General features: G+C 39.5%; 1 protein-coding gene and 1 long non-coding RNA gene across 2 annotated transcripts; both read left to right on the forward strand.

Moving 5' to 3' along the window:
• Window positions 1–624: 624 nt before the first annotated feature.
• On the forward strand, window positions 625–2,604 carry LOC149692563 (uncharacterized). The gene has a single exon (XM_089868321.1). The coding sequence runs from the start codon at window positions 632–634 to the stop codon at window positions 2,159–2,161; it is 1,530 nt and encodes a 509-aa protein (XP_089724447.1). The 5' UTR covers window positions 625–631; the 3' UTR covers window positions 2,162–2,604.
• Window positions 2,605–5,934: 3,330 nt separating this feature from the next.
• LOC149692564 (uncharacterized) lies at window positions 5,935–8,993 on the forward strand. Its single transcript, XR_016382915.1, has 4 exons — window positions 5,935–7,144; window positions 7,215–8,334; window positions 8,480–8,517; window positions 8,582–8,993. It is a non-coding gene; the product is annotated as an uncharacterized LOC149692564 (long non-coding RNA).
• The last annotated feature ends 4,891 nt before the right edge of the window (window positions 8,994–13,884 follow it).

Consider the following 13,884-nt stretch of genomic DNA (forward strand, 5'->3'; position numbering starts at 1 on the left):
AATAACCACAAGTTCATAAGATGTGTTCCATAAGTTTGTCACTGGTTACCGAGAGCTTGTCATGGAGTGACAAAGGTGATATTTCATAGATACTCTTAAATTGACCCCTGGTCAGGCGCTGTCAAAGGCTTCGTACAGACTAAATAGGAAGATGGACTACAAAACGAGTGTAGTCAATTCTCGCTTGTCGTTATAGAACTAGCTCTCAGTAAGTCTCTAGCATTACGAAGTATAGATATTGTCATACTTATGGAACATATGACAATATCTATACTTATAATGAAGCAGCGGCGAATTATGTTGAAACAAAATAGAAATGAAAGTAGTCTTTGTAATTAGCGATTCAACAGAAGTAATGATAGTAATTCGTAGGGTATATCCAGGGTCTTAGGCATAATTCAATTACAGGGTTTAAGAATCAAATCGACTCAAATGAAATAATATTCACTAATGTTTTAACAACAGGAGTAAAAAGAAACGCGCATAAAGCAAAATTGAAAGTTAGATCAGACACTGTTGAAAAATACCCAATTTTTACTTTTGTTACTTTATTTCGAATCCTACGTAATTTATTTTTAATTTAATTACTTTGGTAGTTGATTGGGAAGATATCGAAAATCACGAATTAGGAATGTCATCCAACCGTGACGCAAGATCCAGCGTGATTAACATGGATGAAGAAGAAATCTTAACCCCTTCTTCGGAAAAAATAAGCGAAGTCGATTCGCAACCTAACGTCAGGAAGAAAATATACGATCCAAGTTCTTATAGTGACGATGATAGTGAACCGATGGCCAGATCGAGGGGTCGAGCTGCGGAACCACAGCGAAAAAGAAAAGGATCGCCGAAATCAAAGCCCACTTTCAGATTTAAAGAATACAAGGCAAGTTGGGATACTGACAATGAACTGAGGTTCTTATCTGACATTGATGACGAAGAGAAGCCTAAAAGTAAACTAACTAAAAAACGGAAGCCTGCCACGAAACGACAAAGTTCTATATGGGCGGACGAGTTGGACAGCAGTGACAGGGAACTAATGTTCTTTTCTGACATCGATGACGAAGAGAAGCCTAAAAGGAAACTAACTAAAAAACGGAAGCCTGCCACGAAACGACAAAGTTCTATATGGGCGGACGAGTCTGACATCGATGATGAAGACAAGCCTAAAAGAAAACCAGCTAAAAAGTCCAACACACAACCGGGCGCCAAAACGTCCAACAAACAACCGGGCGCCAAAACGTCCAATACACAACCGGGCGCCAAAACGTCCAATACACAACCGGGCGCCAAAACGTCCAATACACAACCGGGCGCCAAAACGTCCAACAAACAACCGGGCGCCAAAACGTCCAATACACAACCGGGCGCCAAAACGTCCAATACACAACCGGGCGCCAAAACGTCCAATACACAACCGGGCGCCAAAACGTCCAATACACAACCGGGCGCCAAAACGTTCAATACACAACCGGGCGCCAAAACGTTCAATACACAACCGGGCGCCAAAACGTCCAATACACAACCGGGCGCCAAAACGTCCAATACACAACCGGGCGCCAAGAAGTCCAACACAAAACAAGGCGCCAAGAAGTCCAACACAAAACAAGGCGCCAAGAAGTCCAACACAAAACAAGGCGCCAATGAAACCCCTCAAGGAAAAGAATACAAGGCAAGTTGGGATACTGACAATGAACTGAGGTTCTTCTCTGACATTGATGACGAAGAGAAGCCTAAAACTAAAAAACGAAGCCTGCCACGAAACGACAAAGTTCTATATGGACGGACGAGTCGGACAGCAGTGACAGTTGGGGTACTGACATCGATGATGAAGACAAGCCTAAAAGAAAACCAGCTAAAAAGTCCAACACACAACCGGGCGCCAAAACGTCCAACAAACAACCGGGCGCCAAAACGTCCAATACACAACCGGGCGCCAAAACGTCCAACAAACAACCGGGCGCCAAAACGTCCAACAAACAACCGGGCGCCAAAACGTTCAATACACAACCGGGCGCCAAAACGTCCAATACACAACCGGGCGCCAAGAAGTCCAACACAAAACAAGGCGCCAATGAAACCCCTCAAGGAAAATCACAAAGCGCAGTCTCGAAGAACCCAGAGAAATTGGCTAAATTGTAATTTTGTAATGGGGGTGTTTTGACAGGTTTTAAAATTTAAAGGTGACTTATTTTTAGAAGGGTTAAGTGCAGGCCTCTGGCCACAAGGTCATACACATAAGAGTCCATATAACCTTGATACGTGCCGAACGCCAGCATCCGACATTCCTCAAGATCAAAATGGAATATTTATGATATAGAATTATTGATTTATTTTAACTGTTTACATTTAGTTCTAACGTTTGTTTATTTATTTAAATTTAATTATTACTGTTTACATTTAGTTCTTATGTTTGTTTATTTATTTAAATTTAATTATTACTGTTTATTTATTTTAACTGTTTAAATTATTTAAGTGTTTTAAAAGAGTTGATTTAATCTACCTATGGCAATATTTAGCATTGCATTTCCAACTTGTTATTATAAATAAAAGGTTAGTATTTTCATGGACCAATAAAACCTGGAAAGGGATACACCGCCACGTGTCCTTTCACGAGTAATTATTCCATGACCAGTCAGTGACTTTGCACCCAAAAAAATGTGGCAATTCCTTAACATTAATTAAAATCACACCAATTACACCCTCCTACACAAACCTAAAAAAGGTGAACATATCTTAACGTTAAATAAAATTAAAGTCAACCTAACATTCTGAACGAGAAAAAGCACACACACATGAGAAAGAAAAGGAGAGGGAGAAAGACTAAAACAGAGGCCATCATGGACAAGAAAACTAGCGCGAGATATCGGATCGTTCACCTTTTCGTTGGAGCAACTAAGCTTGCAGGGCCTCATTAGCATAATTAGTACCTAACCGCAACTTTGACGCTGCTTGTGTGCTGAGAATGGCACACGGGGTCCACGGGAAATGGTTGGAGCCACGATTCCTCCCCCCTTTTGACTATCCTAGTCTTTCCCCCCCCCTCCTTATCCTTGCCATGGTTCGTCCTTTTATAGAAAAGCTTATCCGCGCTAGTTTAAAGCCGGCACAATTGAGTAATTACCCCGTGGAGTTAAGCGTCAGAGCATCTCGGCCTCTAGCACTGACAGTGATGAATGGGGTAAAAGCCCCCCCCACACCCTTACCTTCCCCCCCTTTCCTCGTGCGCAGTCTCACACTACCCACCTATAAGAATTTTCTTTTATGCATATATATCTATATACCTATGTATAAGATTTTTTCATGTGTGTATATATATATACATACAGAAAGTTTGTATGAAGAAAATTTTCTAAAACCTCCTGTAATTTTTTTTTATTTTGGTTTAAATTATTATATTAGTGCTCTTCGCGTAAAAGATACATCTAGCATGGGATTGTGGTATGAGAAGTGTATCATTTACGTATATGGAAGTATTGAAGTTCTAAAATCTCCCTCTCTCAAAAATCAGAGAAACTTTACGGAGGGGGCAATGAAGTGTACTAGCCCCTGTTTAAAAAAAAGAGATGGTACTCGAGCTTCCCCCCCCCCGTCATCGCTAACGCCTCGCGGAAGAAACGACTCGCTCGCGCATTGTTCCGCGCATCATTGAGATTCTCGCAGTCGCTTGTACTCTGTCGAGTCCCTTTGGCCGTTATTACTGCCTACTTTCTGCATGGAAAAATAATATACTTCAATTGGTAGAAGCAGAAAGTAAAAAATTCTAATTTTCTTTGGCGTCACATCCCAAGATGCAGCAGGATCCCTATTTTTTCCCTACCTTGAGAGAGAGAGAAAAAATCGTGATACAATTTTTATACGCGTTATCATTTTCAACATATTTAAAAAGCTTTTAATTTTTTTATTTTTAGTTTAAATTTCTCTTTGGAATAATTTAACTAAGTTTTAATCCAAGTACCTGTTGGAGTCGAAGAAAATATTTTTAAAATTATTTTTTTTTATAACTTTTTCTTCTTAACTTTGCAGAATTAAAAATTCTTAGATTAATCTTACGGAATTTTTATTTAACTTTTGAAGTTTACCGACAACCTCCAAGTATATGTTTCTTTTTATCGGTTTATATTTTTCCGTGGGTTTTATTAAAAGAAAATGATATCAGTCTTCAAAAACGACTGATGACACGGACCTAAACTGAATAAGCATCGTTTGTCTTTCAACATAACATACAATTCCAAAGGTATATAAAAAAAAAGTTTAGCTTTTAGATTTTCATTGAGAAAAAGTGCATCATTAATCAAAAATACTTAGGAAGTTGGGTGCGTACGATCTTTGTCCTGCCCCCTATCTTACGAGAAAGATCTTCGAGAGAGCGAGAGAGAGAAAATTTGGATTACTGATTTCGAATAGACTGAGTAAAAACAAACTCATTGCTTAAGGAGACGCCGGGTTGGGTTGCTTAAGGAGACGCCGGGTCGGGTTTCTTAAGGAGACGCTTGGTTGGGTTGCTTAAGGAGACGCCTGGTTGGGTTGCTTAAGGAGACGCCGGGTCGGGTTGCTTAAGGAGACGCCGGGTCGGGTTGCTTAAGGAGACGCCGGGTCGGGTTGCTTAAGGAGACGCCGGGTCGGGTTGCTTAAGGAGACGCCGGGTCGGGTTGCTTAAGGAGACGCCGGGTCGGGTTGCTTAAGGAGACCCCAGTTTGCTCAAAAGAGACCCCGGGTGGCTCAAGGAGACCCCATTTTGCTCAAAAGAGACCCCGGGTGGCTCAAGGAGACCCCGGGTGGCTCAAGGAGACCCCGGGTGGCTCAAGGAGACCCCTGTTTGCTCAAAAGAGACCCCGGGTTGCTCAAGGAGGACCTGGGTTGGTCAAGGAGACTCCGGGTTGCTCAAGGAGGACCTGGGTTGCTCAATGAGACTCCGGGTTGCTTAAGGAGGCTCTAATAATCATTTATGAGACTTTATCTGTATCACTCAATTAACTTTCAACTTTTGTTGAAATACAACTTGCATTTCGGTTAAATTACTATTCAGGGAATTTCTAAGGTTTAAAGCTATTCTTTCTTTGTCGATCCCTTGACTTTCGTTGAAAGCATCGACGTCAAAAATTCGTCCAGGGCTAAAAGTAAACACACCCTTTTTAACATTGACGATATCTTTCCGTCGTGTAACGACGGGTGGTTTGCTGGCTTTCTCCGTGTTTTCTAAACCTCTATAGATTGGACCTAACCCCGGGACCGGTACTATATCCTTTACATCTTCTTAGCATTGGGGGGAGAAGGGAAAAGGCATCACATCCGCTCTTAAGCTTTTATGATGTATTTTTACGTATAATAACTCTGAAGAGGACGCGACGCGGGCGTATTTATGCTTTTGGCGTTGAAACGCGCAGCGCGAGCCGGTATTTAGACGTTTATACGTATTCCATCAATGTTTAGTCATCGGATATTTTAAGTTAATCCCACTCTCCGCGGCCGCCGACGATTCTTTAAGAAAATCATCCCCTTGTAACGATTTTATCAAAAATATATACATACTCTCCGGGTTTGACATTTTAAGTCAACCGGATATACGTTGACTATCCATGATGGCGTGCCAACATAAATCAACGCTTATACCGCGTATAGTTTGGGTCCTTTCTTACGAAAAGTATAAAATTGTTTCTGTATATATATATATATATATATTTTGATAATATCATTATACGTATGAAAGAAAAAGCAAGCGTGGAACGCTTTGTTTAGAAAATAGTATGATATTTGACTCTCTCTGGGCTTCAAGTTGCCAGTAATTTGTTATTAGAGCATCTCCGAGTTTAAATTGATTTAATAACAATTAGATTAGTATTAAATTCATCCCTTACAGAGGGAAGGGTCGCGTTATCCTTAAAAACCAACGCATCTCACGAAATATTTATTTTACTTCTAAATAAATAGAAAAATACGATAAAAATATGCAAAAATTTGCATAATAACCTTTTGAAAAGAACGAAAGGGGAGTCCTATATTTTCATATATATGTCAGTCAAGGATTTTTTTTTGAAATAAGGGACATTACGTAATGTATTCGCAAAAATATATTCGTTGGTATAAAGATGAGGAGGTCTTTTTTATCCGTTCTTTCTTTCTTTCATTTTGAGTTGAAAAACAGCTAGAGCGACCGTGAGAGTCATCTAGAGAGAGGGCCTTGCACGAAACGGGGGACGTCCGGCTAATGGCCGAGCCGCGTCATTGAGTGACGCCTGTCAAAGGCAAACCAGGACATCGAATCCCTCTGTTTACGGAAATACATCGCGGCCCCCGCGTTGCACCGTGTCCAAAGTCCGGCTAAGCATATACTGTCTTGTTTTACGCCCGAAGACGGATGGACCCATTGGGGAAAAAGAGAACCCCCGAAACCCCAACGCCAGCCAGAAGCGAGAGCGCGCCAAAAGGAGATAGCCCTAGCAACGACGCCGAAGAACAAAAGATTTCTCATCATCCTCTCAAATTTTTGGCCCTTTTTGTCCTTCGGAGAAGCTATAGCTGCAACCCACGATGACCATCCTGGCTATACAGAGAGGGTCATTTGACTAATACCAGTGGACGTTGTAAAATGATTCTCCCCTTTCATAGATAACAATGAAGCAACCTCCTCTGGAAGTTATCTCCACCTCGATCAAGATTGTCTAATGGTCAAACTATATAGTCACAACAGAGAGATGGACGTCGTTTTTGTCTAATGGACATAATACAAGGCCGCGCTGATCTCGAGTTAGTCGAGGACCGGAACTCTAGTCTCGAGGCGCATCTTCATTTACCCGAAATGAAGATGGAATTATAATTATAACAATATCTCGCGCACCAAAACGCACCCAAGAGGCGTTAATTGTAATAACTCATCAATTACACGAAATTTCTTACTATCACTTCAAGATCTGATCTTCAAATTAAAACCAAATTTGACTCATCTAATCTATGCGCTTAACGCCCAGCAGGTACAGCAATGCAATTATACCACATCAAGTTTTTTTTTCTTCTTTTTAAAATGGCGTCGAGAAAACCACGTATCCCGATTTAAAATAATAATTATTGTCTTCTCGTGCTATAATTTACGCCGCGAGCTCCCGTTCCAACGAGGGGATAAAAACCTTAATCTCATCTTATTAAGAAGGTGATAGGATTAGTTTAGCAAAGTGGCCAGAAGCCAAGGAAATAATGGATACCGTCATTTCTTCTTACAGATTAGATTCTGGGCTCGTACATAAGCGCGGGAAAAATGATTTGCTAGCTAGCGTCTAGGACCGGAGCTAAATGCGGGAATCTTACGTATATAGCTTTATAAATCTAGCAGCCGATATACCAAGGAGTAGGATACTTTACTGACAACGTCGCCAATGCAGACCAAATACCCAAATTGCTTTTACCCGAAGCTGTTACTCTATACTTTTAGTCTGCGACAAATGGCGGAGATTCAGATATGTAACCCAAAACAATTTTGGGGTTAAACTCGTTCTGAAGAGCAACAACTCCAGCTAGGTAGCACTATAAATCATTTGCATGCAACATCGCAATTCATAAACTGGATAGATGTCCGACCCCCTGCGTACATACATGGTATCTCTACGAGGCACCGAGGCTACACTGCAGGCTGCGTAAAGCGACGGGACGTTCTTGGGGTTCTGAGCGATGGCTCTGATGACGAGTTAGTGGAATAATTGAGACGCATGGCCCCTCACGAGAAGCTATATAGCTATATAGCCGCCGCACAATCAAGAAATGAGGGATTAGTCCTAACGCTGATTACCTTAAGTCTTATAATACCCTCTTCTCGCCAATCGGACTTAACATTTGGCGTTAGAAAAGTATCCATTTTTCCTGTAGGCAGTTACATATATAGTCCGAGGGCGTATATACTGTATCTCTTAAATAATATAAAAAATTCTAAATATTATCATAAGTTTATGAGATACGTTCCTTCCATAAGTATGACACAACATATACTTCGTAATGCTAGTTCGAGCGGGAACGACACGAGAATTGACTACACTCGGTTAATTTTTGCAGGACTTCCATCTAGGTCCTACTAAGCCTTTGATAGTGCCTCACTAGGCGTCGCTTTACCTCGAATCTACGACCTACGTTGCCAACTTCATGACAAGCTCCAGTTTGTGACAAACTTATGGAACGTAACTTTTAAACTTATGATATTATCCATCCAAGGATTAAGATTAATGCAGGTGATGCAGTTTTGTTTCTTAACAGTTGGATATTTGATATTGAAGAATCACCTCCGTTTAAGAATATATATAAATATATATTCAACTATCACGAGAAAAATAATACTCAAGGCATTTTTTCTCTGTACGTATGCGTTTAAATAAAGATAATTATATACTTCCTATAAGCGGAAAATTTTGATTTCTCTTGAAAAAAATGAACGCCTTTGCGCGGATTGAGTGCATGCCTTACCTTGACCCGCCTTCAAATTTTTTTTTTTTAATTCTAGGGTCATTGTATTAATTTATTGGACTCATTCCACAGCGAGTATGTATTTCTATTTGTACTTGTACGCTAGAAGTTAAATGTATTTATTTATTTATTTGTCTAGTGGAATTAAGAATTTCAAAACGTTTTAAACCTCGAGGTGTATTACTTGTTTGTTTGCCAAACGTTTCTGTCAATTTATGGTAATTAAAAGTTATTACTTAACAGCTGACATTAATAAATATACTGGTTTACTAAATTCTACAGAAGGGAGGGCTGTATGGTTTTAGTTTAAATTTGCGGTAGTCCCGCCATCTTTGAAAATGGCAGCCAAAAGTAACCAAAAGATCCTAACTTATTACTCTTGTTTTACTGCATAAACGAAATGAAAATCGATTTTTTTCGCGCATTTTTTCTTTCTTTATTGTTTCTCGTGCTTGCGACCCTAATTTCTTACCCATAATTCCTTTCAACCCCTTTTGCGCCTTTATTTAATGACTCAATTCATTTATATACTCATCAGTTACCAAAAACTCCGGTATAGCCTAAGGTACTTAAACTCATAGATTAATGGAAAAAGAATTACCTAAAAATTTGATATAAAAGTGGAAAAAAAAAATAATTCACAAGCAGACAAAATTAACATGGCCCGAAGCTAAACGTGCGAAAATTAAAAATTTTCTTCGTCAAAAATCTTAATAGAATCATCAAAAGTTTAACAACTAATATAAAAAAGAATAATAATAATTATGATTGCAATATATTTTTAATAACTATATTAAAATGGCGTATTGAAGAAAATTCACGCTGGGTTTATATAGCCTTTTTATATTCCAATGTATTTCGTGTGTGTATATATACGTGATAGGCTAATCAATCTTAAGTCGACTACAATAGGCTAGAACTTGAAGCAGAATTTCTAAAATAGTAAAAACATATTCCGAGTTCATTGGGCCGGTGTGTTCTTAAGGCTTGTATCTACCAAGGTTTCTTTTAAAAAATCTCCAGGAGTATATACAGTAACGAGAGTGGTGTATAACCAATTAGGTTTCGCACTATGAGCGGTGCCTTCTTTGATACATACCTTGCAATATTGCATCTGAATAAGATAAATAGGCCTTTTCAATCCAACGTACAATATACCGTACCCTTATACTTAATACCGTATTAAGGACAGTACAAAATATTTACTATTGAAAGCATATGAACTATGCATGTTATCAGAAGTGAGATGAGACCAGAAGTACTGAGCTAACCAAATTCTTCACTCGGCGAAAGTGAATATTCTTGATAACACACCAAGGTTGGCCCTCTGGTAGCGGTTTCTGAATTTTCCCTCCAAAACGTGAGACGCTCGTGGCGGTAGACGGCCGAACTAGATTCCATCACCCGCGTCCGTGATCCGCGGCTTTAGGTTGAGGGGAAGGGGGTAGGAAATGTTTTTGGAACTCGACCAATTTTTTTTCTCTCTAGTTTTAGCGCGTGGGAAGCGGCATAAAATCCTCAAATTTGTTAACTAGTGCCAGGATCTACTACCAATGCTAGAGCCCTTCACTTCTAGTCTCATCTCACTTCTGATGTTATTTAGGTAAAAATAAAATCAAGATCTTTGGTTAATACTTAATAGAAGACACCAAATGGCTCTGTATCTTTGCGAAAATGGTCTATAATTTTCTTAAGACAGTTTTCTTCCATACTCTATAGTGAAAGTAAGTTCGAAGCGTACCGTGTACCATGTGTAGTAGGCGGTACCACCAAGAATGGATAATATAAAAAAAAGTATCTACATATATATAAAAAAAAATAAAAATTATTTTTTCTTTTTCCCTTGCATGAGCCAAGACTGGGTATAGATCGACGAAGAATTCCTTTCATGATCGGCTTCACGGTACACTAACAGGCTGATGGATTGAGCCCTGAATTTTACACGGCTTTAGCGGAGGAGGAGGAGGTGGGCACGGCCCAAAAGCAACCACCACCATGCACCACTATCGTCCGTCGTGGCCGCAACTATGAAGATGCTCCGATATACCACGCACCCTTTCTCTTATACCCGAATATTTTTTATGCCTTGGGTGCATGTACCAACCCCAAAAGAAAAGGTGGATGGGGGCAGCCATATTGCTTCCTAGGTTTCCCTGCGCATAGCGAATGGGGTGATTGAAATTTGACCCCGCATGAAGTTGAATGGCGTTGGAAGACTGATCATGAGCCAGTTCCTTTCTATTTTAGGATCATTTCCTTTTTTCAGGGAAAAAATAGACGTTTTTGTTTTGTAATTTGTTTTTTGACCAATTGCTGGATAAAACTTCGGCATGTTAAAACATACGGGGAAAATTTAAGGGTTAATTGTTATCTATCAAACGAAACCAAATACTTAGTTGGTCTAACATCCACCATGGGGCAAGTGAAGATAATTGAAAGAAAACCAATTAACAAAAACTGCATCGCGTAAATACTAATTATCATAAATTTGGCTGGAGTAAAGAAGTTCAAAATTAAAATAGCGCTAACACTAGAGAGCCCATCCCACATATGGCAGTAAAATTTACCCATAGTTCCCTACGGTTTTAGGTTGGGCATAAGCTATAGGCGCCACCTGGTTATAGCAACAAGAACTATTATTTACAACACGTGACAAAGCTAGTAAAAAAATTCCACTCAAAGATGGCCAAACTTGAAAAACAGGCTGGGATTGTTAACATTGGTATAAGTCCCCTAACATTACGTTAGCCCAAATTCCCTTCTGTCGAACGATAAACATTGAATTAAAGCCAGTATACAATGCCGGTCGAGAACACTTTCCCGGCATAATTCAAAAAAATGTTCCCAAGTACTAAAGTTAAGTTTCCCCCGACGTATACCAAAACATTACGTCAAAACTATATAGTAATATCAGCAGACACTAAGAAGCAACTTGTATATCGCGAGATGAGAAGGGGGATGGATGGAAGAATATGAAAAGTGGACTCAATGAAGCGTTTCGCAATCGCTCAAGATTCGGAACTTATCTACGAGATGCGTCTTGAGATAGAGCATGAGCTCAAAAGGCGGTGCGCGGCCGGCTATATACAGCTCAAGTGGTGTACGATATAGTAAGCGGCTCCCTCATCCAACCAACCCCACAAACGCAGTCAGTATAGCCTATATTGATTGGATCAAAAGTGAAAACCTTTTCCCGCCACGCAAAACATACGTGTAACTATAGACAAAATCCAGGCTAATTTTCTTTTGGTTCATCTCACTCTATAGTTTCAAACCGTATGCAACGTAAAATATAAACACGATTTACAGTAAATTTCATTGTAATCTTAGCCTGAAATCAACCGTTAATCGTGTGACAAGGGGCAATGAGGGCAGAAGAACGCTTTGTAATATGGTTTTACTTTTACACAATTACTTGTCTCGATAGGCAACACAACACGAGTTTTGAGCTCGAGCTACAATCTAAGAAAGATACGATTTTTCCCATAAGGAAGAAGCGTTCTTATGCTGTTGTTTCAGTGTTACTAAGAATATAATTCGATATATATTTCCTTACAGCGCGCCTTTCAACTTGTTCGAAGAAAAGTTAGCGGGTTATATATGGATCCATACTTTTTTGATGATACACAAGCACGTTATTTCTTGAGAGAGAGAAAACAATCTTTGGATATACTTTCAGTTTCCCTTAATTCAGCCCCCAAAAATCTTCTTTCGCTCAGAACGGAAGCGTATCTTATTCTTATTCTCGAGTATACACGAAATATTCTCATTAAGAATCTAGGACTATCATTTATTTTTACGATACATCTAGACGAAAATACTAGCTGCAAGTAAACATTCGAATGTTTAAATTATTTTAAATTTAATAAAATTATATTTTATTATATTTTATAAATGAATTAAGGAATTGGCACACGGGAAGCAAGTCGGAGTACACTTATTGATAACACGTTACCAGGGTTCATACACCTTTTTACCTCTCCGAGTGACGTATGTCACGGAGAGGTTCTAATTTCGACGTGTGTGTCTGTCTGTCTGTCTGGCTGTTGTTATTGACTTACACCCCAGGGGACCGCGTTCGCAGTTTCCGAATCGAAGCAAATGTGTTCGCTATTTCCGGACCGCATTCACAGTTCCCGGAAAATTCAAAACTTGAGGCTATCCACAATTCAACTGACCACTATTACTTCATCTGACTAGTCAATTGTCCATTCCACATGAACACCAATCTGTATTCATTGGCTTCTAACACCACCAACGTTTGGGCGTTGTTTTTGTCTATCCCACATAGACACCAGTCTGTACTTACTGGCTTCTAACACCACCATCTTCTGGTCTCTGTTTTTGTCCATCCCACATGGACACCAGTCTGTACGCCTGGCTTCTAACACCACCATCTTCTGGTCTCTGTTTTTGTCCATCCCACATGGACACCTGGCTTCTAACACCACCATCTTCTGGTCTTTGTTTTTGTCCATCCCACATGGACACCAGTCTGTACACCTGGCTTCTAACACCACCATCTTCTGGTCTTTGTTTTTGTCCATCCCACATGGACACCAGTCTGCACACCTGGCTTCTACTCCATCGTCATCGTTGGGTTTAAGACTTTCGCGGCGATCAGCTAGGGTTACGAGAAACCAAAGGTTTTCGCAATTGCGGTTGTTCTTGCTTTTAGCTGTAGTTCGACACCCTTATATACTACCTATTTGAGTGAGGCGAAGCAACCGGCGTATGCTTCATTTCAAACGCCAATATTAGTCAAGTCTCTCAAGAATGTTTAATTGTTCTTTATCAACACGATGTAACGATCAATAAGGCGAACAACTAACGAAGAAAATGTTTAATATAAATTATATTTATTAAATTATTTAAGAAAAATCTGTGCTAACTAAAACCATATAGTCAAAGTTTATATAGGACGAGTAATGAAGATTGCGTATAAAGTCGGTACACTGTACACATTTCATAGTTAATATAGAGCGAGTATTTAAGCATTTAGCCCACTGTATTACTAATCATGGAAACTCTAGAAAGTTAAAATAGGTCGAGCATTGATGTTAATAGAGACGGAGTAGAGGAGTTGAATTAGGATAAATAACAAATTCAGTTTGTTGTGTCATTGTCTCAGTTAGAGAGGTAACGGTTGGTAAGTGCGAAACTATCGTAAGTGTGATAGGTTGTGTTTCCCTGTTTTGGGCACATTCGCGTTGTTTTGATGTGTAAAGAAATCCTACAGAATCATAATATTCCCTTTATCCATAATATCAGGGAGAGAAAGGGAGATGCCGCGTGAATAGCGCGAGGTGTCTCTCTTTTTTTTTTTTTTTTTTTATTTTTTTTTATTTTTTTTTATTTTTTTTTATTTTATTGATGCATTATTTTTGTTTTTTTTTTAGTTACAACTATATGAGGCATCCTCCCAATGTGCCACATGAGCAA

This window comes from Phalangium opilio, unplaced genomic scaffold (genome assembly GCF_054372755.1).
Source record: "Phalangium opilio isolate 3A_F unplaced genomic scaffold, DU_Popi_V2 ptg000024l_1, whole genome shotgun sequence".
Lineage (NCBI taxonomy): Eukaryota > Metazoa > Arthropoda > Arachnida > Opiliones > Phalangiidae > Phalangium > Phalangium opilio.